The sequence below is a fragment of the Aulonocara stuartgranti genome, assembly GCF_965226115.1.
Source record: "Aulonocara stuartgranti genome assembly, chromosome: 4".
Taxonomy (NCBI): domain Eukaryota; kingdom Metazoa; phylum Chordata; class Actinopteri; order Cichliformes; family Cichlidae; genus Aulonocara; species Aulonocara stuartgranti.
In genome coordinates, this window is record NC_138942.1 from 18,398,510 (window position 1) to 18,426,239 (window position 27,730).

The 27,730-nt window shown below is 41.0% G+C and overlaps 1 protein-coding gene across 8 annotated transcripts; it reads left to right on the forward strand.

Annotated features, from left to right (window-relative positions):
• The first annotated feature begins 1,841 nt into the window (after positions 1–1,841).
• spag9a (sperm associated antigen 9a) lies at positions 1,842–27,083 on the forward strand. 8 transcript variants are annotated; one of them, XM_082531016.1, is made up of 31 exons: positions 1,842–2,358; positions 5,817–5,937; positions 7,928–7,998; positions 8,095–8,183; positions 8,305–8,455; positions 10,499–10,585; positions 11,588–11,723; positions 11,848–11,941; positions 12,039–12,160; positions 12,648–12,659; positions 13,439–13,496; positions 15,433–15,585; positions 15,838–15,889; positions 15,990–16,120; positions 16,276–16,332; positions 17,898–18,059; positions 18,186–18,315; positions 18,572–18,661; positions 18,763–18,879; positions 18,989–19,175; positions 19,255–19,470; positions 19,550–19,769; positions 20,046–20,162; positions 20,403–20,483; positions 20,599–20,666; positions 20,849–21,000; positions 21,153–21,324; positions 21,584–21,697; positions 23,083–23,265; positions 23,583–23,720; positions 24,918–27,083. In XM_082531016.1, exons 1-31 carry the CDS (start codon positions 2,059–2,061, stop codon positions 25,034–25,036), a joined length of 3,900 nt encoding a protein of 1,299 aa, XP_082387142.1. In that variant the 5' UTR covers positions 1,842–2,058; the 3' UTR covers positions 25,037–27,083. The 8 variants fall into 8 exon arrangements, with proteins under 8 accessions (XP_082387142.1, XP_082387141.1, XP_082387147.1 ...); XM_082531015.1 differs by lacking the exon at positions 12,648–12,659 and adding an exon at positions 13,142–13,156; XM_082531021.1 differs by lacking the exon at positions 12,648–12,659 and adding an exon at positions 13,142–13,156 and having other exon boundaries at positions 20,852–21,000.
• The last annotated feature ends 647 nt before the right edge of the window (positions 27,084–27,730 follow it).

Below are 27,730 nucleotides of genomic sequence, written 5' to 3' on the forward strand. Positions count from 1 at the left end.
TGCACCTTGGGTCCTATTCCTGCCTGCACACAGCCACACCTAACAGTTTTGGAGGTTTCACGTGCTTCTGTATTTGTACGTGCTTCTGTATTTGTACGTGCTTTGTCTCTAGGGGCCACTGTAAATATACTTTTATTTATTCACTCCAGATAAAATGTAATAAACAAATTATATAATACAAAAAAACAACTATTCACATTTCAACTTTTAACTATTTAAATTTTAAGCTTTTTCCTTTTAAGCAAATTTAAAGTGAAACAACACAAAACACTGCAAACCACAACACAATTAAATATAAATTAAAATATGAAAACAAAAAGAACATGCATATTCTCTGTCATATGGGCCCGCATGAATAAACTTTCTGAATCCTTTATCATCTGCAACTGATAATAGTTGTGGATGATTACTATACCTTTCTAATGTGACGTTGTTGTCTCTGGCTCTCTTTCTCTCTGCTCTGTTCCTGTGCTACTGCCAGTGTAACTACCGCCCCTCCCCCCGCTGCTCGCTCATGTGCGAAGTGAAGCCAAAATAAGTGTCATAGAGAGGGTGAGAGAGTAAAAAAAAAAATACATGGCTCCCAATAAGGAGCCGGCTCGCGTCGTTCACTTCAAAGATTCGGCTCTAAGAGCCGATTCGTTCGCGACCGACACATCACTAGTTGATAACTTTTTCATTAAGTTAAGACCTGATTTGTTTGAAATTCATAGCCAGTGCTCTGACACAGAGCCATCAACCTCCGAACGCAGAAAGAGCATAGAGTATCCAGAAAACACATTATATGCTGCGATAAATGCACTGCTCTAGTGTCCCCTCTCAGTGCCTTTCAGCGGCACGCAGCAGCAAACAGGTTGTCAGAGGCCGAGATGATGATTAAGTTTAACATTGTCTACAATATTGCCAAAGAGTGCCACTTTAAGCACTGCAAGCCCACGCACTTTTCCAGTAACTCACCTTTCTTGTAGAACTGTGCTTTAAATACAGAACTTTGTGTTGATAAGATTGTTAGTTAATCGTTTACAAATAAATATTGTCTGTATGGACAGCAATTAAAAAAAAGTGAACATGTAAAACTTTTGTGCTGGTGCAGCTAAGAAAAAAAGCGCACCAGTGTAACCCTGGCAAAAAGTTAGTCTAGAGCCCTGGCATTTGTAACCCTTTTCTGGAAAATTTCTCTCCATAGTACTTTGCATGGTATGTCACTCATCTTTTATGTGTATGTAGAAACGTATATAGGCAGACCTATGTTTTTTATTTTACTAATGCACAGCTGGGGAATTACCCAGAATCTTATAATATATTTATTTACTTTTCACTATCTAAATAGTTGCACACAAATCACTTTGCACATTTTTTAAACCTCAGTTATTTTTAATCATATTATTTAGAAAACTTTCGAGGCGACTTTTTCTCCATAAAACTGCCAACAATTTTACGCCGGTAGCATGATGTGACGTCATCACGTGATATGTCTGGTCAACAACTCAGCTGTTGGATAGTTGCTTCACGTACTATGAGAATTGTTGGAATTACAAGTTGTATTGGACGAAATAAAATGCCTGGATTTGTTTGTCTCCTTCCATGTTCAAGATAAACGTGTCATTATCGTGCAGTGTAACAATACGTCTACATTTCTAAATTCAATCAGCTACAGGAAAAAAACATTTTGTTGTTTACATTTAATGTGAAAAAATACAGTGTTGTGTGTCTATATAATATTGTTTGTGCTATATTTTCAAAAGATAAACAGTATCTTTCGCTACTTCTGGGTCTTCAAGGGCTGGAAACTGATCCTTGTGGTTTTGTTCTCATGGTGATTGAGGAATTTGGGAGCTTCGGGGGAGCATTTGAACGCAGCACGGGACAGGCGAGGAAAAAATAGGAAGAAATCCACGTAGCCTGTCTTGCATCGTAATAGTACATTCGTACGCTGTTCTCAATGTGTCCGTTTGATTAAAGAAAAGCTGTCTTTATTTAAGGAACACGGGCGTTCATAGTGGCGGGGTAAGGCGGAGAAAAAACTGGTCCTGTTAGTTGAAAGGAAGAGGACTAAAAATGGAGCTGGAAGACGGAGTTGTGTACCAGGACGACCCGGGGACATCAGCGATGATGTCTGAGCGGGTGTCGGGCCTGGCCAACTCAATTTACCGCGAGTTCGAGAGGCTTATCGGTAAATACGACGAGGACGTGGTGAAAGAGCTGATGCCGCTTGTGGTGGCCGTGCTGGAGAACCTGGACTCCGTGTTCGCGGAGAACCAGGAGCACGAAGTGGAGCTGGAGCTGCTGAAGGAGGACAACGAGCAGCTCATCACCCAGTACGAGCGGGAGAAAGCGCTGAGGAAACACGCAGAGGAGGTGAGCTGAATGGATCTAAGAGAGGGGGAAGGAAAATATCAACATTCAGCATCCTTTTTTTTTTCTTAAAGGAGGGCAATGAAGCCTGCCTCAGGTGCTTTCTCCTCCCAGCATCCCTGAGCGATGAATTAACCTATACACGTGGCCTGGCAGCATCCATGGTGTTCAGTGGGGATGTAAACAAGGCAGAGTCATGCTAACGGCTCACTGAAATGGCCCTGTCTCCTTGTTGGCTCTGTTTTCTTGCGGGATGATCTGTCATATAACTGTGTCTATCTATGAAACAACGCATCAAAGCCACATCCCTGGCAAATGCACATATGATGTCCTATTGCATCAGATAGTGAAGTCAGAAACAGCAGGTGAAGTGACTCAGCGTTTTGGGCCATCACTGTAACTGTAAAATACATATATGACGTTTATAAAACACATCAGTGTGAAGAGGATGGAGCTTGTGGAATAACAGTGAGGCATAAAATGTCACAGAAAATCCCACCACGGCTTTAACCAAACTACTCTTAGTGATGTTTACATCACTAAACAGCATAATTTCCATCATTCATGCATGTGCAAAGCCAAACATCCTGCACAACAGTGTTACTTCTTTAAGCTCTTATCTTCATATGCAGAAAATACTGTGTGCACAGATAGATGACCACAGTTCAGATATCTAACACCTGGAAAATATCAGAAATATACATTTATATTTACTTAAAGGAGATTTCCAGTAATTTAGCTATAAACATACTTTTGGGTAAGTTTGGGTAATTTGTAAGAGACAAAAAATAAAGTCTAAATTGACATTACAGTCCTTCCGAACTTAAAAGTTTTTATTTAGAGCTGGAAAACACCTGCAACCTACATTTCCTGTAATGCTCTCGGATCTCATTATTTACAACAGACTCTCACAGCTGGGGAATGTTCACATCTTCCAAAGCGGTCAGGTTATAACACTGTTGTTGTGCAATAATTACTTACTTTGTAGGCCCATGCCTATGAAGACACAGCTTCTAAAGTTTAGGATGTGATATCTGAGTGGGTGCACATTGGCAGCAAAAGTGGAGCCCTGGATTTCGTGTTTCTGGCAGGGTGTGTGTGTTTGTGTGTGGTCAATCTGCCCTGAGCCCTCAATATGAAGGGTGAAGCGATGTGACTCGGACCTTCTGTCACAGCTGGCCTCTGTGGCTCAGGGGCAGTGGAAAAGCAGCCCGGTATGCTGTGGAACCTCCATCCAGTGGGTGATGCTGCACCTTGGTCACAGCAGCCACAAACACTCGTATACACAGTGACAATACTGCTGTATCCTGCATTGTTTTGCAGTATAATGTGTTTTAAATAGACACAGAAACAATAAGCCGGTTTCCTGGGCAGGACTCTTTATCTAAAGCCCCGAGGAGGAGTGAGCAGGGGTACGCTGAGCCTCCTGGGAAGGCACAGTGTTACTTCCAGGTCATGTGATCCTTTGTGAGAAGAGGGGAACATCCTTCAGCTTTCATTTCTGCTTTTCTTTTGTTTTTGTCTTGGGTTTCAGTGTCAACAGACTGCCCTCCTTCCCACCCATTTTATCAGACCGATGAAGGGTGTGACATTTCTGTTTTTGGAAGTCGTTTTTAATGACACCTTTTACCCGCTCCTTCATTGTTTCATAACAGGTAAAAAAGGATAGCAGCACATTCCTGTCTGCTGTGATGTGTTTGCGAGCCTGTTTCCACTAAACTCTGATTTAAATTGAAGATAATCTTGAAAAATGAAGCAGAATAAAGCAGACGGCTGTGAGAATATCTTTAACTTTAATTACATCTAAGGCAGCAGTTCAGCCCATTAAAACTTATTTGCATCATCTTTAAATTTCTTGGGTGTGTCTGATCTGCACTGTTGATGTTGTTTGCTGCGGGAATACTTTCTATCATATCTTCACAAACAGGAAGCTGGTGTTTTAATTGTCTCACACATAGTTACTGCTTTATCTTAGGTCCAGCGTGACTGATTATTTCTATTATTCCTTATTAGTTACTAGCTAATTTCCTTCTGCCATCCCTGGGCAGTATTAACTAAACTAATTTTATTGGTTGTTTCTGGAGTTCTGGTGTTGATGTAATGTAAAGACTGGACAATAATACAGAGTAAACCCTGACAATGAAATTAATGCCTTTTGAGCAAGCACTTGGCGACAGTGGGAAGGAAAAACTTCCTTTATACAGGAATAATCCTGGAAGAAACAGGCCTTCTATGGTACTACTGTACTGCTAATATGGAAGACTGAGAATGTCAGCAAATGTTCATGCTTGAAACTTTTCATGATTCCTCATATTTCTACCACTTTCTTTTACTTTTATTTTATTTTAATTTACTAGTAGATTTCCAGTTTAAGATCCATAGTAATTACCTTAAATTTCACTTCTATGTAATTCATACCTTCAAAAACACAGTAGCGACTCCCTTAAAACCACGGCAAGCAGGCTGCTACTGATGAAAAAGAGTGTCATTTGGGTCGATCACTGAGTATAAGCTAAATTATGTCTTTGCAAGGAAGTTTCCTGCATCTGCTTGTACATCAAAGTAGGGTAAGATTCCTGTGCCCACAGGAAGGAAGAGAGCCACGTCAGGGCCTTGGCTTGCTAAGCTGGACAGGATGTGGACGTTGATACACACACATAAACAAAAGTGCATTTTCAGAGGCCGGCCTATAAGGAAACTGGGAGGAAGCGGCACTGCAGATCAGACTCAAGACACATTTGATAATCTGTCACAGTCGTAGGACCATTAATACTTTTAGGGATCCAGAGATATGTCCTTCATTTTCAGAAGCCACAGTTATATTTGTACGCGTCACATCAGTTTTCCTAAATGTTAATACTGTAAAACAGCGGTCCCCAACCTTTTTTGCGCCACAGACCGGTTTATGCCCGACAATATTTTCACGGACCGGCCTTTAAGGTGTCGCGGATAAATACAACAAAATAAAACAAGTACCGGTACCGAAAAAAAGAAGATTTATTCATAACACACGTGAAAAGACCAAGGAAAACCGAGTAAACGATAAAAACGATAACAAAATAACGCTGAAAACCGATAAAAACCCTGAAAACCATACATTTCACACCTGAGCCTCAACTCTCGCGGCCCGGTACCAAACGACTCACGGACCGGTACCGGTCCGAGGCGGTTGGGGACCGCTGCTGTAAAACAACTAAATTGTATTTATAATAGAGTTTTTATTCTAAATACAGTGACCAAATTACTATTTCAAACATGCATTTTGCAGTGGGGCAGAATTCCTCATTTGGTTTCATTACTGTCATGTAAAAATAGAACGCCCAAATTTAGGAACGGCGTCTTTTTTTTTCGTATTGCAAAACAAGCATCAAACAAGATCAGACTGCTGACAAACCAGCTTTGTTATGTTTTGCATTAAGTGTCAGTGAGTCCAACAAAACTGTGTTTGTGTGTGTGTGTAGAAGTTCATCGAATTTGAAGACACTCATGAGCAGGAGAAGAAGGACCTGCAGAGCCATGTGGACCGGATGGAGTCCCACTCCCGCCAACTGGAGCTCAAAATCAAGAACTATGCAGACCAGAGTGAGCAAAAACACACATTCATGCACATGCGCTTATATTATTGTGTACGTGCTTTCAAAAAAAACTTCCATGTCTGTCAGCATCCATGTGCTGAGATGAAATCTCATCGCTATTATAAATAATTCTGTCTGTTTCAGTTCCTGCAGTTAGTCTATTTTTCACTCCCTTACTATCTCCTTCCTCTCATGGCTTGATATGTATGCACACATTAACTATGCAGACTCTCACGCTCTCTTTCTTCATCTTTGCGGGGGTAACAGTAATGGGATTAAAGGATTTCTGTTATTCCCATCCTCCTAATGCGGCAGTACATTACCCGCCCATCTTATGGGTGGATTAAGAGGTAGAGGGGAAGCGATTGGTTCATACATTCTGTCTTGTCAGAAAAAAAGAGGGGATTCACACAATGACTGGTCCAGTATCTGGTGACTAAGTAGCTGGCTGGTTAAAGCAAATCATTCATTCACACAAAGCTGCGAGTGGGAAGAAAACAGGAATTTCTTTCCGAATCTGACTTACAGCAGAAGCTTTAACAAGGCAAACATAAGTATCCCAGTGGCTGGTGTGATGTGGAAAATCAAAAGTGAATTATTTATCGGTTATTGCTTTGTTGTGATTGCTGTTTGAGAGAATGATTCCTGCTCAGTAGGTTCAGCTAATTTGCTGCCACTCCCAGTAAATGGTAAATCATTCATTCATTGAGGTGCTTTAAATCCGAGTCCACTGAGTTAAACGGCCGCAGTTGCAGCAAGAAGTTAGGCAACAGCAGTATAGCTTAGATAATGTTAGTGCTTTAGTTTCACTGGCCTGACACGGAAAAGATCAATAATTAAGAGATTGGAGCTGAGTTTGGGGAATTCAGATTTAATTGATTAATAAAGCATCCAGCAGAGTAACAGCCTGATGAGGAAGTTTTAAACAAGTCATGCTTTATACTTAAAAAAAGATTTTTAACTTTCAGTCAACATGAAGCAATATTTTGAATAAAAGCAGCTGAAACAAATAAAATCAAAGGTTTACCTATTCAAATAATTCAACATTAATATGGAATCACTAAGAAGAATGTGCTTGGTATAAACTGAATGTTTACCAATCAAGCAAATTTAATCAGACCAGATTTGTTAAATTTAACCTTTTAAATTGTTCATATGTAACAAAATTAAGTTAGTTAAAATGAGCATTTCGGCCAAAACGTTTTTTGAGTGTAGAGCTTCACAGTGGATGATGCTGTTTGCTTTTTGACATGTAAACTGTTCATTTGGTATGCATTTCAGGATTTTAGGCTAAATGACTCATAAATCCAGTCAGGCTTATGGCCTTACATTCAGCTTCTTCTCCACCCAGTGATTACTTTATAAAACAACACACACACACACACACACACACACACACACACACACACACACACACACACACACACACACACACACACACACACACACTCACACTCACACACTCATCAAGGATTGCGAGAAGCTTCAGCTGTCCCCCTGCACAGCTTTTCTTTCTTCATTTTATTACTGGGATCTAGGAATGTGATGACTCATGACTGCAGAATAAAATTGCTCGATAGTGTCAAAGTACACACTGGCAAGGCATCATCGCACAACACACAGAAGCTTTAGCTGTTGTAATTGATAGTATCCGATAGCTTTAAACCCGTCTGTTGCAGCAGCTCGCTGCGTGGCTTAGGCTAAACCTGATGTGCTAATAAGGGATTAGATGTTTTTGTCACTTCGTAAGGCGCCCAGTGCTGAAAACTATTTGGGTGCGATTACCCCCCCCACCCCCAGCCCCCCTATACTGCATAGCAGAGAAAAACTGCACGCCTTTTTACGTACGACTGTCATACACATGCAAAAACCTAATGATCACGTTGAAGAATTACAGTAATGTGACAGTGAGGTTCTGAAGTATTTAACAAGTGATTTAAAGTCTATAAGCTGGTTGTAAAGTAGCTGAGACTGATGAGGGCCTTCCTTTGTTTCAGTTGGCAGGTTAGAAGAACGAGAGCTGGACCTGAAGAAGGAATACAACTCCCTCCATCAGCGGCACACAGAGGTAGGTTAGAGAGAAAGGGAGGCGCGGAGCGTAACTCTGAACAGTGGTCATGACTAACTAGCTCCCTTTTGGGTGTTTTTGCTTTGAATTCTGCAGATGATCCATAATTACATGGAGCACGTGGAGAGGATCAAAATGCAACAGATCAGCGAGACCTCCGAGTCGAGCGCAGTCGGCCGAGTCAGGTGAGAGCGCATAAGTTTGTTTGCCAAGCCACTTTCATATCACACGTCATCGACAGGCAGCGTTTGTGGTCTGTTCTCCAATAAAAAGGGACGTTTTATAATTTTTTTTTAATCTCCCAAGGAGAGAGCGACCTCTTTCTTTGGGAATCTTCCCATCATCTGGCGGAGCGTCTCTGCTCATCCCAGATCCTCAGGCCAGAGCAGAGACACTGGGCACAGAGAGCTGGAGGTTCACTGACTCATCGCAGCCTCGCTCCAACACAAGTCTCAAGGTGGGTGTGTGGGTCGTACCCACCTTGTGATCTATCCTTAGAGAATAAACCTGTGTCTGGTTCAGGCCACGTTATGTCAGCCAGAAAACCGATGTGTAGAAGACACATTCATGCCTCGTCTATGAAGTCTGGATGTAAAAGGCCAACATATCTAATTTCTGCTTCTTAAAGCATCTTTTCCATAAATAAGCTGAAGGCTGTCGTCCAGGTCATGTTAAATAAAAGAAAAGCAAGTGAAATGAAAAATCTTAAATAATGACATCACTTGATTCAAATTGAAAATTAATAATTGATTATTTAATTAGTGCTTTTGCTGTATTATTAAAAAACACTGGCATTATGGAGAATGATATGATCGCTCTAATTGGATTTCCTGTTTGTGGTGGTTTTGCCAGAGGTCGAAAATAGAAGATAGAATAGGGTTTTTAAGCTTCGAGTCCATTTATAAATAGAGAGCCTTTGATAAGGCTCGGGTATGCTTATGTGTTTTTTATGCAGGCATCTAACAAGGCGCCCTCTGTTTCTAGACTCTTCTTTAGCCATTGATGAATATGCAGACTTCCCCTGGTGTAGCAATCAGAGGAGATCATTAAATGTGTCACATGAATATTTATAAACGTTTTCTGCAGGTACAAATAACACATTTTTATGTGTTATTTTATTCAGTATTTACAGTTCATTTAATTCGTGTTTTAAGTGGGGAAACAAAAATATATTTTTTATATATATCCACAATATAATGGTGTTGATGCTCCTTAAAGTCACTTGGGTACTTGATGGGCATGTCAGCGGTGTTTGTATCTGTGGCAGTCAGAACCTGCAGGGTGACAATGTTATTACATTGCACTGCTGCGTTTTTGTTAAAACTGGGACACCAGCTCTGCGGCGCAGTGCATTCTGGGAATGATGCCGCTGTATGGCGTGCAGCCAGTCACTGAGAGAGGGAGGAAAAAAGAGGCTGGCTGGATTGTGATGGGGCCTTATGTAATCAGAGCTACAGGGCGGTTATTGTTAAGCCACCGCCTTTTGAACATGGGTGTCTTTGATATGCAAACATGGCGTCAGAGTTCAGGAGCGATGTCATGTTTATTTATGGGAGCGCGAGGTGCTGCAGAGGTGAGCGAAAAGCAAACGACAGGTTAATGACCTGCATGTGCTGGCCATGATCTAGTTTCCACATTAGTCATTTAAGTAAAACCATTTCATCTTAGCTCTGAAACTGGCATAATTATGTTTCTGCGTCATTGCATTTTACTTCATTCAAGGGGAGCGCTTAAATAAACAAAAGAATTAAAATGATTCATATGTAATATTACTGTAATGTAATATGTAAGTGCTGAAATTATAAAATACAAAAACTGAAAAAAATTGAATCAATATAAATATATTTGTGTACTTTTCATAACTAAACAATTGTTTTACTATTACTATTTCTGACTTCCTGCACAAATAGTTTTAGCTTTGCAACATGTCATTAGTCAAAACCTATTTTGATTCTATACAGAAAGTACAGTGGCCCTGAGAGGTCAAATGCACTGCACTTCAAGAACTCTAACACTGAAAATGACAAAAGCACACATAACACAACGGAAGAACAAAAGCTCACAAAAGTGACAAGCTAACAGTTAGCGGTTAATAGTGAACATGTATCTGCAGCATTATAAGAATCACACAATTACGTTATTGTGTCCCCAGAAACACTTCAGTTTTGTTTCATTTAACTTCTGTTGTGTTTTTTGTCCTTCTGCAACATTTTTTCTATTGGACGATATTTGCTTAAGTGCATTTGACCTCTCAGGGCCACCGTAGGAAAGAGATTTACAAAACAATAAACGCTGATTTGACTTGACTAAAGACTCATCTGTTGCTTGTTGATGATCTATAAACTATAATCACACATGCACTCACACACACATGCTTATTTGTATGTATGAACTGTCCCATTCACTTCACAGACATGCACACTATGAGGTGTTTGCATTTCTGTTGAACTGCTTCTGCACTTGTGAGCTGCATTCTTACTCTTCCCCCTCCCCCAAGCAGTTGGACTATGGTGACCCCCCAAAGGAAAGGGAGGGTAAGAGTGCGCAGGACTCTACTTGGGGGAATTCACTGGCAGACGACTGCAAGGTAGTTGGATGAGTGGCGGCTGGTACGAGCAGCAGCGCTCCTGCACTGGCCGTGCGCAGCACAGTTTATGTTTGCGTGTGTGTGGGCTTCTGTAGTTTGCTCCACTATGCTGTTTCATCTTTTCAAACACGTTGCTTTGTGCATTTGTAGACTCTCACGTCACAGACCAGCTGTGCTATATGCAACCATGTCTGAAGGCCTCATTGGGATCTTTCAAAATAAAAGTGCACATATGGAGCTGGTTAATTATTAATGTGCAAAAGTCAATAGCAGCTTGGTTGCATCTGGCCTTCAGTTTGTTTTTGATTTTGGGTAAAATGCATGAGTTGTATATATTTGACTTTATTTTTGCTGTATTTATGTAGCTCTTCAAACATTACTAATCACTCATTTTACATTAGCGTACATTTCATCTGTCACTTACTGCTGTAGTTATGTATTATTAGTTTTTGGATTTTCGTGGGATTTGTGTAGTTTACTAGAGTTTAGTAAACTAGCAGTAGCTCCTGTTGTTGTCCTTATTTATGTTCAGTAAATGTTGTTTGAAGCCTTCTGCAGTCTGTGTCGTGTTTTTTGGACGTTGTGTTTGCGTGCCACTTTCTGTGTTGCTCATATTGTCTCTTTGCATCCAGCCAGAAAGCTCTCCTCAGTCCATTCGCAACGTTTAGTGTTTCCAGTATATTTCATTTATATGTGATTATCTGTGTTTTGTTGTGCTCCAATTTCACTAATATAATCTCATATAGGATAGTGTGTCAGATCTTTGTGGTGTAAGTGTGATTTTTTTCTTTCACCTTATAAGAAGTTGGTAAAAAAAAGCTCGGTAGTTGAGGATTTTTACTTTGTGAAAAGTGCCCTCTACATAATGTAAGAGCGGAGAGAAATTGGACTCTTGCTGCTTCTGTTTCTGTGTCAGCTCTATCTTTGGTTTATTTTCTATTTTGGTACAGCTTCAGTTAAGGCATCGCTTTGTTGTTGTAAATGAATCACTTTTCATTACAGGATGAGCTATCAGACTTCACCGGCTCCAAGTCGGCCACACCGATGTCAACCACTGCCTCGGACATGGAGAGGGAAGATGGGAACAGTAAGAGCACAGAGGTGCAAGCTGCTCCAGGGACCAGAAGCATATCAGTAGGTAGGGTCACATATTCTAATACTCTTATGTTCAGGTTTACAAAACAACACCACAAAAACATTATGATGTTTACTTGCATATCCTTCCTTCTGATCTATATCATCTATGCTTGTGTGCTTTGCAGGTCAGCCTGAAAATGAAGACAGCTCAGATGTGAAGGACATCATTGAGTCCACCCCTGAGCTGGACATGGATCTCATTGGGTACAGACCCTGCAGGTAATACAAAGAGGACCTTTTGGGGGTGTTTTTCTTTTTTAAATGAAAGATCCATCAGGCAAAAAACATGACCTCCTATTGTTCTTTCTTTTGTCAGCACTCCTACTAAAGGCATTGAAAACATGGCATTTGACCGCAATACAGACTCCCTGTTTGAAGAGCTGTCCTCTGCAGGCACCGGGCTCATCGGGGACGTGGACGAAGGAGCTGATCTTTTAGGTGAGTGAAAACTTTACATAAAAGTGACTGAAAAAACGTGGATTGGTTAGTCTGAGAGTATTATGTAGAAAAGGTCACATAAAAGCTACATTTTTGATGTTTTTCAGATGTTTGACAGATATACTATGTAAAGGTGTACATTTCAATGTCAGATATGTAAAGAAAAAATACTGAAATCTTAAAAGCCAGAGGTGAAATACATGCTGAATGATTCTGTAAGAAGCCTGAATACTTCTTTATAATCACTGCTTATTTTCTTTCTAAAAGGTCGTAAAGGTGATCTGCTGAATTCCCACTTCGATACTTTACTAGCAGATGTTGTTCTACTTTCTTTAAATTCATTGTAACTTCAACACCAGCTGTTTTCTGCGACGCTACACCGCTTGCTTTGGTCCAGCTGTTGTACAAAGTGTTAGCCATCTACCCATGTTAACATCACCTCTCTCTCTCCCGTGTCTCATTCTCTGGCTTTTGTCCATAATCCAAGTGGAGTACTCTGGTGTGTATGACCTCCAACCTTTCCTTAGCTAAACATTTTTCTGTAAAGTTCCTTTGACCTTTACCCATTACTCATTCTTTCCACATCCACCATTGTTAAAGGTTCTTCTTCATTGCGTCTTATATTAGGGTACATTAATATATTTTCGTCTGCCTACTACTTCAAAAAGATTTTGGTGCATGAATGATGGAGTGTAGTGCTTCCTTTTTTGGCCTAATTGATCTTTATACAGCTTTTATTTTTTTCATTAATTTTTTTGCTCTTGTACTTTTCTTCTCTTGAGTGCCGAAAATGTCAAATGTATGTTATCTTTAGAGATTTTACAGCATCTCTTCCTTTTTGCTTGTGGAGTCAGCAGCTACACATTCAGCTCTGGCTCCTTCATCATTTTGGTCATTTCACTGTCTCAAACTATATCCGCATTTCTCTCTCTCTCTTCCCTACTCTTTTTCCGCCTGGCTTGGATTGCATGGTATTCTCAGACCTTAGTTTGATTGGTAAGACCTCACCCACTCTTTCCATTCTTCTCATGTCTGTCATGTGACATGTTGTGCTGTGGGTTTGTGCGTTGCGGTAGTTTCATGTGCTGTGAGACCTACAGTAACAAATATCTCACTAGGAGATATTTCATGTCCAACGTCATGCCTGGTTGGATTTATTCTTAGTGTGAATAGTGTACTTCTTTATATGTAGTGTTAAAGTAGTGACAAATCCAGTTTGTGTTCAATTCAGATTTGTTAGGTGATAAAATTATAATGTTGTTCTTTAATTCTGTTCAGGAATGGGCCGGGAAGTTGAAAATCTAATTATGGAGAATTCACAACTGCTTGAGACCAAGTAAGTAGAATTTAATATCCACTTCTTCATCCTTTGTAGGGCTGTAATGACTCTCTCTAAATTTGGTTTGTTTTAGTTTTTTAAATGTTTTTGTTTTATTGTTGGAGATCATTAAGAGGAAAAAAGCAATGTTGAAAATATTGCACCCACAAACATCCATTGATTAGTATCTAATACTGTCGTTTAACATATTGATGTATTCTCATAACGTAGAATTAAGCCTTAAAAAATACATAGGAGTGAGTGCCACATTTTAGTGGTCACCATGTTCCCCCCACCATCTTGAATACAATGGTGGAAATGGACTTCTCTCTTCTGCCTAATCGCTGAGTTGTGTATGTTGCTAGAGACCAGCCACAAACAAAGAAAAAGGTGAAGGAGAACTCTTAGATGTTCGAGTGCCATGGAGTCAGATTTTTAATTCATGTCTGCACATTCACACGAAAGGTACAAAGAGTCCTTTCGTGTGAATTTGTACACGAAAGGTACAAAGAGTCAGGGCAGCACGGTGGCACGGTGGTTAGCACTGTTGCCGCACAGCAAGAAGGTCCTGAGTTCAATTCCACCATCAGGCCGGGGTCTTTCTGTGTGGAGTTTGCATGTTCTCCCCGTGTTTGCGTGGGTTCCCTCCGGGTACTCCGGCTTCCTCCCACCGTCCAAAGACATGCAGCTTGTGGGGATAGGTTAATTGGATAATACAAATTGTCACTAGGTGTGAATGTGCAAATGAATGTGAGTGCGAATGGTTGTTTGTCCCTGTGTGTTAGCCTTGCGACAGACTGGCGACCTGTCCAGGGTGTACCCCGCCTCTCGCCCTATGACAGCTGGGATAGGCTCCAGCACCCCCCACGACCCTGAAAAGGATAAGCGGAAGTGAATGGATGGATGGATGGATGGTACAAAGAGTCATGAACTGAAGTCAGAGCCCTAACACATGAAAATGTGCATGCCTGTTTAATTATTACTGTCAGCAGATTAGACTCTCTCTTCTCTAGAAGAGCAGCAGCTGTTTATAAGCTATCATTATGTCAGATAATATTAGGCTTAATAAACACTTCCTTTGATAAACAGTCTGATGACATTTTCACATTGTATGAGAGTTTACTCGCTAGGTGTCCGAGTTCAACAATGTGAGATCTTGTTTAAGGAATGTTTCACTAACAGCTGCTAACAGATTTTAACAGCTGCTAACAGAGGCTAACAGCTGCTAACAGAGGCTAACAGCTGCTAACAGAGGCTAACAGCAGAGCTTACTGACAGAAAAGTGAAGGAAATTTAGCTAACAAGGTAACAGTGGACAGCCTACCCAAAATAGCAAAAAGGTCCCAGAGTCACTTTGCTATCAGAGTACACTGACGATAGATTAACAGTGGCAAGAGTTTTTGAGGTGACTCAGGCATAACAGCATAGAATACCTAGAATAGAAGTATTTACCAACACATATCCACTTTTGAATTTCCTAATTTATTGGTAAGTGTTGATCAAATTCAAATATATTAAAAGAAATAATGACTATTAAAGAGGATTTTTTTTCTTACACAAACAGTAGTAGAAACACGCTGGCAGGCCACGGCTATTATGGCATACAGCCTAGATTTAATGTTTTTGATCTCTCTTGGCTGACTAAAACATGTCTGCCCTACAGTAGCTGTCCTAGCTAGGATTATGCACTTCAATTGGGATAATTAAAAAAACAGAATTCAGTTGACTGCAACCCACTGACATCTATGGGGTGAAATTTTACACACTGTACCTTTAAGAACTGTTTTTTGGTTTTTGGATCACTGTGTCCTGATTGGACATGCAGCACTATATTACTGACTTTTGAAATTCATGATTTCAGTGTAAGTTTTAGAATCACTGAATCCTTTGTTTAAGCTGCCTTTTGTCTTGAAAACAGAGATTAAAAAACAAACGTACTAAAATGTCCTTCCAGGAACGCCTTGAATGTGGTGAATAAAGACTTGATTCAGAAAGTCGACGAACTGACAAGTGAGAAGGAGATGTTGGAGGGAGATCTGGAGGCTTTGCTGCAGGCAAAATCCAAGCTGGAGGAAAAGAACAAAGAGCTGGAGGAGGAACTCAAAAAGTAAGAGCTATGAGAGGAATCTGTGATGTTTAGTTTCTGTCTTTAGTCACAAGGACGATGAAGCACGCTGCTGCAGGTAATTCACTGTTGGTCGCAAAGTATAAATCCTCGCTGACACACTTTACTACTGTGCTATTGGAGCTAAGTAGCAGGAGTCTCTGCTTGGCGAGTGCCTAATGGTATCTCTCCAAATAGAAACTCTGGCTACGCCCATTTCCTATAGACATTTGTGTAAAAACTTATATTTTCCAGAGTACGCCTGGAGATGGAGGAAGCAAAACATAAAGCTAACGAAGAAGAAGAGGTGAGTCCTGTAACCTGTGTCTGTTGAGTGGCTCATTTATGTGGTAGAATTCATGCATTTCTGTGTGGTCATGTTTGGGTTTAATTGTGTGCCGGTACAGAGTGATTTACCTACGGCTCAGAAGAAGCGTTTCACCAGAGTGGAGATGGCCCGAGTGCTGATGGAGAGGAACCAGTACAAAGAGCGACTTATGGAGCTGCAGGAAGCTGTGCGGTGGACTGAGATGATCAGGTGATGAAGCAATGAGTGGTGGACGGATGGAGCAAAGTGCATTTGATGTTTTGTTAGGGTTATAACTTTGTGTTATACATATAAAAAAACATATATCAACATATCCGGACACATAAACTAAAGATTGTTAAAGATTGTCGTCTTCTCTTCTTTAGGGCTTCAAGGGAAAATCCAACTATCTCAGAAAAAAAGAAATCCAGCATCTGGCAGTTGTGAGTCTTTTTGGATTTACTGCATTATTTACTGTTTGTCTTTTAGTTTTGATAGGGCTGCCACGTTGCCTTCCAAGTTGAATCCTGACTTTTTTTGTCATTCAAATATTCAAATACATCTTTTTTCTTATCTTTTCCGGGATGTGCCATTGAATTGGCAGCATTAGGTAAAGATGATTTGACAGACCTCCCCACTAAACCTCTCTCCTACCCTACCCCCGTTTAACACAGAAGTGCTCCTCCATTCTGAAAGGATCCAACTTTGATGTGTCTTTATCCATAATCTTTGCTCTCAGTGCAGTGCATCAGTTGTTGTTATGACAAACTGCTCAGATGTTACTCTCCTTTTGCCCCCGGACTTTCCTGTCTCCTGCCTGCTGTGTGCCTTTTGATGTTTTCCTTACTCTGTCTGCTCATAGCGAGCAAAGGGAAACTACATATACGAGTATATGTACATGTTGTGTTGCTTATGTCTACCACGTCAGACTGCACATGCAAGTCGGTAGATTTGATTTCTATTATTGCGGAATTTTAATATCTAAATTGCCATCCTTAGCCTTGGTAAGCTCACCTCTGTAGCTTTTTAACATATTCTCAAAAATCAGAAAGAAAAATCAAAAAGCAGTACGATATCGTTCTGCAGTAATAAAACAGGCTTTAAGCATGTATCTTTGTCTTATATATTGTAAAAATTCACACTCACTGGTCACTTTATTAGGTATACCCTACTAGTATCGATTTGGACCACTTTTTGCCTTCAGATCCAACAAGATTGTATCAATGCTTCAGCAGCCTGAAGCATTGATACAAGGCAGGATGGCTTTGTGCTTTCATGGTGTTTAGCCAAATTGTGACCCTACTATCTAAATATAGCAGCACAGCTCGAGACATCAGACCAGGCAACTTTTTTCCATTATTTCATTGTCCAGTTTTGTTGAGCCTTTCCTGTTTTTCACTGACAGAGGTGGTACCCGATGTGGTTTCTGCTGCTGCTGTTCTTGCCTATCTGCTTCAAGGTTGAACATCTTGTGCATTCACAGATGCTCTTCTGCATACCTCGGTTATAATGAGTTGTTATTTGAGTTCACCATAGAAATGGTTGTTGGGAAAATTTCAGTAGATCAGCAGTTTCTCAAATACTCAGACCAACTTGTGTGACACCAACAACCACAACAGCCACATTCACAGTCACTTGAATTACTTTCTTCTGCATCCTGATGCTCAGTTTGAAGTTCAGCGGGTCATCTTGACCACATCTACATGCCTAAATGCACTGACCTGCTGCGATGTGATTGGCTGATTAGATGGTTTTGTTTACAAGCAGTTGAACAGACATGCTTTATAAAGTAGCTGGTGAGTGTATATTAGTTAAGTTTTAGTTAGATATAATAGGGGAGTGCTTAGCTCTACTTGGACTCCCAGCATGCTTTATGTCACTGTACAGTAAATGTTGGTGGTAGTTCCTTGATTGTCTGGTTTGTTGGTGACACCCCTGCCTTGCTCTTTCCCTGCGCTCCTGTCGGCTCTGTTTCCCTCTTGGCTTTCTGTAACTTCGCCACGTGCAGCTTCAGCAGACTGTTTAGCTCCTCCTCCAGTGCCCCTGCCGTAAAGTTTGAATCCCAGTCCAATACGAAGTACAGCACTCCGGGCAGCACGGTGAAGAGGAGCAGCACTTTCTCCCAGTTCCCCACGGAGAAGTCCAAGACATTTGACTTCCTCAATGAAGAGTAAGTAATGAGGACGTGTGACTTTGAGTTCTGTGGATTTTACCAAGTTGGAAATTCATTAATGCACCTGTCTATAAAATGTATTATCAGCTGATGGCTTTGTGTCTCTCGTGGTTCTCCCTTTAGTAAGGAACAGTGCAGTTCTCCATCACGTAAAGAGCAGAAGAGAAGCCAGTACAGACAGGTCAAGGCTCACGTGCAGAAGGAGGACGGACGAGTCATTGCGCATGGCTGGAGCCTGCCCAGCAAATACAAGGTGGGAAATGAAAAAATTGCTTTGCATTAGGTCAGAGATGCGATCGGCACTTTTTATTTTGCTTTGTTCGCTTTAGAAGAAGAAATCGTTTATTTTAAATGGCCAGCATATCCTGTGCAGCATAATAAGGTGTATCCTTTGTCTGTTCCAGCCCTGTGTTCATGTTCACCTGAGAAAATTTAAAAGTAGTGGTTTTAAAAGTCTTAAAATAAACTTTATTTACAATATTTAAGTTTTGACTGTTCTACCATCACAGGTAGCAAACGGTGGACAAGTGGAAAACAAAATGAACTTACCTGTGCCGGTTTACTTGAGACCTCTGGACCAGAAAGATGCTTCTATGAAGGTGCTTAAATGAATGAATAGACAACTCTAAGCATACATGCAGGATATTGTTGTTATATTTTAACATTTTGATGTTTCTAACAAGCTCTTTCTGTCCCACAGCTGTGGTGCGCTGCCGGGGTCAACCTGTCCGGGGGTCGGGCATTTTCCTCATCAGAGCTTTCTAAGCAGACAAAGGGTTCTCAGAGCAGCTTGGATCAGCTGGAGCAGGAGAGTAAGGTGAGTAGTTTAAGGAAGGAAGAAGCTCTTTGGAGGCAGTTGTGACTTCTGATAGTTCTTTATGTTTTATACTTTGAGTCGATTCGCTAATGTGTTACGTTGCTGTAAGGATCGGGAAAAAGGGGAGAAAGAGAAGGAGCTGATTGTTCAGGATGAGATGTCCAGTCGTGTGTGGGTGTGCACTAGCACCCACTCCTCCACCAAGGTTATGGTTCTGGATGCCACTCAGCCCTCTGACCTGCTCGACAGCTTCTACGCCTGCAACACTCACATTGTCTGCATTGCCAGTGTGCCAGGTAGGTCCAGTGGTCACGCTTTGTGTTTGTTGGGGTAAAAATAGTTTTTCTTACTGGGTCATTTGTGGTGTTTTGTCAGGTGTGTTGGAAACTGATTATCCAGCAGGTGAAGCTGTACCCCAAGACCTGGAGTCCAGCCAAGGGGATGCGGCGTCACTGGCTGGCAGCGTGGCCAGTGTAGGCTCAGCAGGCAGCGATAGCGCCTCTGCAGCCGAGGGCACCACTGCCATTCCCCAGACAGCTAGTGCAGGTGTTGCCGACCAGCCAGCTGAGCACAGCGCCACCTCAGCCTCTGGTAGTTCTCTACTAAAAAAAATGTTTAGATAGAGTACAGTATGTGTGGTTTGACAGCTGTGCTGTGCTGTGATCCACAGCTCCCACTGTTGAGTTGTCCAGAGAGACCAGTCCAGCAGAAGATGGGGTTCCCACAGCAGAAGAGGCAACAGAAGCAACGGAGGCTAATGCTGGCGTGGGCGAAGAAGGAGAGGAAGATCAGGGGGCTGACCAAAACCAGCCAGGAATCTACACGGAGCACGTGTTCACCGACCCACTCGGGGTGGAACCCACTGACTCCTTAGTTGCTGAATCACAGAGGTGAGAGTGAATATTGGTAGATGCTTTAGTCAATTCTTAAGATTTTTAAGGCATATATGACAATTGCAAATTTAAAATCTTGAAATGTATGAACCCTAGAAGAATTATGTCCAGACATTAATTTACACACCTTAAAAATAAAACAGCCTAAACTTGCTGTTGCAAAATAAAAGCACTGGTATTTTTAGCTTACAGAGGAAACCATAAGAGCAGCTGTGGAAACTCGGCTGCACGTGTTTACTCCATGTTTTCTTAATGAAGGACTGTTTTATCCAGGGGATCCAGACAGGATGGGGTGACTTCTCTGGCAGAAGACTCGGACCCATCAGAGACTGAGGTCCTGAGGATGAGCAGTGCACTTCCCACCATGTGGCTCGGTGCTCAGAATGGGTGGTAAGTGAGGCAGCAGCCACTAGAGGGAGCTATTAGTTCAGGGGAAAAAGGAGGAGAAAATTTGATGAGGTTGTAACTTCATGGAGAAAATTTGCTTTTGGTTATCATGCTGATTTTGGTGTTTATTTATTTATCAGCGGCTGTGTTTTTGTCATAGTGTTTAATCATTCGGATACATTTTCATGTCTTTATTTAGTTGATAATCAGGAGTTTTCCTCTGCTCGACTTTCCTGTCTTTAGTCTGTACGTCCACTCGTCTGTGGCTCGGTGGAGGAAATGTCTTCATGCCATCAAACTGAAAGACTCGATCCTCAGCATAGTGTGAGTAAAAAGTTGGTTGTGTTTTTATTTAAGGACTTGCACACACACAACAAATGAACATTTAAAAATAGACTAATAAACATACTTTTAAAAGTGTCTTCATAACCTGTTGCAGGCATGTTAAAGGGAGGGTCCTGGTAGCACTGGCTGATGGGACATTAGCAATTTTCCACAGAGGCATTGGTAAGTCTGTAACTTAGACTGCTTGCAGTCGGTCTCCGACAGCAAAAAGTCCGGTTCATCAGCAGCCAACCAGTGGTTTTTGCTAGTCACAGGGTGGTTGCCGTCTTATTTTCACTGTAGTGTGACTGAGCCACGACTAATTTTATGCCACAAATTGCCAAAGTCTTCTTGTTTCTTCCAAGCAGACGGACAGTGGGATCTAACCAACTACCATCTGCTGGATCTGGGCCGGCCCCACCACTCTATCCGCTGTATGACCGTAGTCCACGATAACGTTTGGTGCGGCTACAGAAACAAGATCTACGTCATCCAGCCAAAGGCCATGAGGATAGAGGTACAGCTGTCATTGAAAGTTAATAAACCATATGTTGTGCAAGTTATTTTTCTGTTCCAGTCAACTTCAACCAATTAAACCTTATTGTTGTCATGGGAACATCCCAATTTACTTCTAACATTACGCAATTGCAATCTATCGCGCCCTTGCAGAAATCCTTTGACGCTCATCCTCGGAAGGAGAGCCAGGTACGGCAGCTGGCCTGGGTTGGAGACGGCATCTGGGTGTCCATCCGACTGGATTCAACTCTACGCTTGTTTCACGCCCACACCTACCAGCACCTCCAGGATGTGGACATTGAGCCCTATGTCAGCAAGATGCTGGGTATACAAACTGTTTGTTGCCTAGCAGTTAATCAGCACTTTTGTAAATCATCTCAACAGACTTCTGGTTTTATGCTCACTCATTTATAGGAAATAATCCCTAGATAGAGTTGATGTATGAACGCTAAGGCAACATACATGTAGAATTCAGCGCTTGCTTTCTGTACACACACGTAGTAGAGTGATATTTTGAACAGTTTAGGAGGTCGCAACGTTTCTTCTTCAGATCTTGGATCGAACATCTTCTGTGTGTGTTGCAGGTACAGGTAAATTGGGTTTCTCATTTGTGAGAATCACCGCTCTTGTCGTATCCTGCAACCGACTGTGGGTGGGTACAGGAAATGGCGTAATCATCTCCATCCCGCTCTCTGAAGGTACAGCACAATCTCATCAGCTGCCTGCTTAAATGTCCACTTTTGTTTCATAAAGCAATGCATCATCAAAATGTTCTTTTAGCAGTGTTTATTCACTGAACTCAACTCATTACTGCATTAGGAATAAATACATACTGTTAGCTTTTATGCTCTATTTGCATTGCAGAACATTAGTTTCATCATTTTAAAGTGTCCAAGTCTTTATGATTTAAATATTCTGTGGGAAAACTGAGATGTTGTGAGGTTAAACTGTTTATTTTTGAGTATTCCTGAGTACAAATATATTCATATTTGGCATATGGTTGAATTGAAGCATGCTATTAGTTACGTAAATGCGCGGCGTGTTCTTAATATCAAATCCCTCACTGCTACCTCCACCGTCTCCTTTTATTCTTCTTTCATATTTCAACTCATCTCCCAGATGGCCATTCTGATGCCTCAGGGACCGTCATTGTGTAGCATCACCTTCTCTCTTAAAATCCATCAATCCTCAGTCTCTTCTCGCTGCGTATCTGTGCTGTAAAAGACAGTGGCATTGCCATGGATACAAGTCTCACATAGCTTACATAGTGCAGTTTGATGGGTTTATGCTTCAAAGCTGGGCTCTCAGTAGATATTGAGGAGTGCTGCTCTCTTTAAATATTAAAACTTTTCCAAGGGTGTACCTGCGTTTCCTGTCACCATCTTCTTTCTTTTATATCAGTGTCTGTGTGAAGGCTGTACAGTTCTCTGTGTTTTTATAATCAGGGTCTGTTCTTATGTCTGCTTTAACCTCTAACTTTAGGTTTTACTTAGAGGTCAGAGAATAAAGCGTTCTTCCAGAATTTAGCAGACAGGCTCCTCTGCGCTCTGACTCACTTGATCTACATACAGTTCGACTGCCTGTGTCACAGACTGGTTTCAGACCAGGCCATAACTGCGATAACTGGTTTTTGCAGATAATCCTAGCTTCTTTCTTTTTGCTCCCTGTATGCTCAGACCTGATTTTATTATTTTGATTATCACCTTTAAAGCACATCTGGGTCTGGCCCCACGCTACATAGCAGAAATATGAGCCCTTTGACCTTGGAATAACTGGTGTGAGGATTTATTTAAATCCCTTCTTAAATACACTTCTGCCGACTTCCTTTCTGTGATATTGTATCTACATAGTTTTTCTGGTATTAATTGTTGTAACTACTTTTATCTTTTGGTAGTTTGTCTTGCATTTTTGTTTTTTTGATTGGCGTTTTACCTGTTTCCTAACTTCACCTGTTTTTGTTTGACCTCGTTTGTTTTTCCGTTTTCATTTACCTTCCAACTTTCCTGCTTTCGTTTATCCATGAAAGCACTTTTTTCAAAGAAGCACATAAAGTGGGCAGATGACACTTTACTGTATTCTTCAGCTAACAGAACAACAGGAACAGTGCCAAATCGCCCGGGCAGTGCTGTACGGGTCTATGGTGATGACAGCTCTGTGACAGACTGTGCAATGCCAGGCAGCTTTGTGCCATACTGCTCCATGGCTCACGCCCAACTATGTTTCCACGGACACCGGGATGCTGTCAAGTTTTTTGTGACAGTGCCAGGTAAGAGACAAGTGCAGAGAATCTGTGGGAACATGTTAGGTAATGTTAGCCATTATCAAAGGAAAATTAGCAGCCATGTTGAAGTTGATGTGAAGTTTTCTATGATTGTAAAGAGAATATGAGTGTGAGTGTTTGTTGAACTAAAGAGCACAGTTGAATCAGTGATATGAATTGTACGATCTAGTTTGTCATAGATTAAATAAACAAACCATTAAATGAGAACGTAATCGGTAGCTAAAGTAACAAGAGAATGAAAGAGTCCCTAAAACACTATCTTTTGTTCTCAGTTTCTTCATACTTTAAATTAACTGTCACAGGTCAGGCGATGCCACCTCCAGGTGGTGCAGATTCAGGCTCTGATGACCCTCCATCTGAATCCTCTGACACAGCAACTTCTGAGACCAAAACCTACCTGGTCATCAGTGGAGGGGAAGGCTACATTGACTTCAGGATGGGTGGGTGTAACACAATCCATGTACAAGTGTATATTTATACACAGCAGAGGTTTTTATTCTGAAAAGAAACAGCTGTTTACTAGACTTTTTGGAGTAAAAGGCTTGAATGTGTCCCTTCTGGTATGATGTTTGCTTTAGGCCTTAATCACACAGGCTTAAAGACTGGTTGGCAAACCTCTGGCAACCTCAAGTCCCCAGGAAAAATGTATGATCTCTGTTAGGCAAGTGGTTGCTGGAGGTTGAAGGCTGTCGCCATGTGAAATTGATCTCAAAGCGGGTGCTGAATAAAAAATTTCTTTATGATTGCGATGGTCGCTAGCAGATTGCAGCAGTTACTTAAAGTGCTAAAGCATTAAAACAAAAAGTTTTACGTTTTGAAAAGACAAGTAAACAATAAATTACACTAATCCAGACATGAAGAAAAAATGGCATGAATAATCATTTTCCAATTTAGAACTCAACAATATTTCTGGAGTGATTTAAGAAAGAGTGAACCAGAGATTCAAAATGAGCATGAGCATTTGTGTAAGATTTATATCTTAGAAATAAGTTGTGCTTAAAAAACATATACAGCCAAATGTCATCTGCATAGCAGTAAGAAGAAATGCTCAGGAAGTTCTCAAAATGTGTTAAACACAAAGCAAATATTACAGAAACATTAAGGGCCCCAAAACAGAACCTTGTGGTACACCGTGAGCAAGAGAAGTGGAAGAGAACCTGACAGACATGATGAGAATCACTTCTTTTTATTCTGTAGAAACTGTGATGCAAATTAAAAATGGACAACGTTTCCCTTTGAAGTCAAAATTATGCCAGGCTGCTTAAACCAACACATTTAAAAAGTTCCAAATGTCTCCGGTTCTGGTTTGTGTTGTACTTTTTACAGTTTCACTGCCACTTGGTGAGTAGTTTGTGGACAACTCAGGAAACATGGAAACTACTGGCAACCATGGTGATCTTTTAGCAATGAAACCAATGGCAATGAGATTTTCACTACAGCAGCATACAGCTCTTTGTAAACAATTTCACACTAGCAACTTCAAGTAACCTCTAACAGCCAGTCAGCAACTGTTTCTTTCATCCAGCAACCCCCTTTACCCTCGGGTCCCTGACCACTTTCTAGACCTGTACAAATGTGGCTTTTGCAATTGATTCCACAACTACATCCAGCAACCTTACTCATCATCTTCTCCACAGGTGATGAAGTAGGCGAGTTGGATGGTTTATCCGAATCGACAGCCAGCCTGCAGTCGGCGCCTGCCAAGAACGAGCGGAGTCACCTCATCGTCTGGCAGGTCACGACTTCTCACGATTGAAAAACTTCATAGACTCTTGTGTTTATGCCAGGGGTGCCCACCAACCCCTGCATGCCATTCTGGAAGTTTTTAATTTGTTCTTAATACCTGAGTAGTTTACTACTTTGTAAAGAAATCAAAAAGAAAACAAACAAAGAAAAAAAACCAATTATTTTTAGTCCATGTTTTGTAAATTTTATTGTTTATGAATCTGAAATAGGTAAAATGAAGTATATGTTAACTTTAAGAATACGTCCAGGCGTTCCCTTCTGCATGTTGAAGAAGCTGGTGCACACACAGGGGAAAGGCTACCTTTTAGCACATCGTGTGGGATGGGCAGTTTGATCAGGTAATTGTCTGTTGCTTTGTATCTCAAACGTTAAAAAGGCTTTCGTTGTAAACAAAAAAAAGGCACTTACCTGAAGTTGAAGTCATCTAAATAAAGAGCAGGCAGTTTTGAGTTAAACTGAAGTATATTTTATAGTAATCAGACTATAGCACTACATGTGTTAACCAGCACCGACGTCTTTCCTGTGTTGAACATTTTAAGACCTGAGCATCAAAAACCTGCAAGTTATAAACGTATAAAAAGGTATCGAATTTCTTGTCACCGGCGATATCAGGCTGATTACTCGACTGTATTGTTTGTTTGGTATTAGAGACATAGCTTGCAGCAAGTGGTGCACATTAAACACACTGTTGCATATTTAAATGTGCTTTTATGCAGGAAAAGCTGTAGGCTACAACATTGTTTGGGAGTTCGAATGTCCCACCAGTTGCAACAGGCTGATGTTTTGTTCTATGAATCATGTCTAAGCACTTTGGGTACTTCAAGGTTTCCTGTGGTTAGAAGAACTAGTTTACTGTAGGTTAGCAGTAGCCTGCATGAAGAAACCCCTCGTGCCGTAGGTGAGGAAAATCTTCCTGTGCCGCCAGCTCAGTGCTTCCTGTTTGCTTCAGCTCGTCGGCACTTTAAATTGTTAGATGTTAGTCGCTTTGGAGGAAAACTGCTGTGTCCTGTTTGTATGAAGGGAACAAAATGTACAAATATTTTTTAGGAAGATGGTCCCAGTAACCAAAGGATGTACGAAGAAGTATCTCAAAACTATTTCATTTGTAACTCAAATATTTGGGAGCGCGTGCGCGCATATATTCAGGATTTAAGCTCAAATGATGCAAATTTAACTAACAGCAACATTTCTGTGTGGCACCTTGAATCGGACGGCACTAAAGAGAGACTCTCCTGATTCCTTCATCATTCCATGTTTCATTGTTACACACACAGATTTCAGGCCTATAAGGCACATTTTCTTTATTCTTTTGTTGTTATTTTGGGCATTGTGTGTGTTTTGTATCCATTTGTGAGACACTTTGATTAAGAGATGAGTATTTTCATGATTTGACTGTAACCTGACAGCAGGATGCCAACATTAAGAAGATGTTGTAATTTGTTTTTATATGTGAAGCCTTGGTCTTCAGTCCATTTCAAAACAGTAACTTTATATTGTGTTTTTGCCATTCCAGTATTTATTTCCTTTGCTATCGAGCCTATCTTGGTTCAGAATGTAACTTTCTACACGGGCAGAGTATCATAGGCGGCTATTGTGAACAGAATAGTCTAACGAGTTTACATGATTGTTAATAATGGTTAAATAAAATGGATTAATGTCATTATGTTGGAAATTTTTCACAAACCATGAGATCAAATTGTGCAGAGAAAAACTTTCATTCATGTACTAAGCTATGCATGTTTTTTTTAGAGAACACTGCTATATTATCGGCTAAATCTCAGTTTATTGCCACCGTTTTGGGTGGGGTGGATGTCAGTGTATGTATGAGCGTGTTTTGTGTTTAGAGTACACATGTACACTTAGGAGTGTCTGCCAGTGTGTGTTTGATTTTCCAAGTGTGTGGTGTGTGTCTGCTTAGTGTATGTTCATCCTTAAAAACAAAACCCAGAGGCTGGTCCCATTTATTTCTCTGGGCGCCATAAATGGTGGTCAATGTTTGCTAAAACAGTATCATAGCCTTATTTTTAACAATCTATTAAACTCAGTTTCATGGATAATGTGCTGGTATTGGTGTCTGTGTTTTTCCCCAGTGGGAGGCATGGTGAAGGCATAGACTGTTTATAAAAAACCAACATGATGTGACCTGTTGGTTACTGAGGTCCACTGTAAAAACCTCAAGCTGAGTAATTTCACTGTTTCTGTGATGAAACCAGATGTGTGAGGAGCACATGTGTCTGACAGAGAAACCAAAGAACACTGTACACTCATGAGAGGAGTGATTTTCAATCACAAAATCAGCCTTCCTTAAAAACCCCCACATTTTTCAGTCTGATGGGAGCTTTGCGCTCATTGGCAACTTCATGGGTCTAATCAACCAATCACGTTGCAGGAACACATTACAGGATGTTCTGACGTTTAAACTCAGCATAAGAATGATGTTACGGCCCGTCTAGGCGCAACCAGACCACAACATAAAGGGTGATCCATCCCCGTCCAACCCCGAGCAGCACGTCACACAATGAATACTTTGTGACAGTAAATACAACTTACCTAGTCAAAAGAACTAAACCAAACAACAATTACTTCCCTCCCTACCTAACAAAAACAGGAGAAAACTAATCAAACAAAAAGGCGGTCCACGCCTACATGCTCCTACATTAAACCAACATAGTGAAACAGTGAACACACGGTCGGGGTTGGGCCG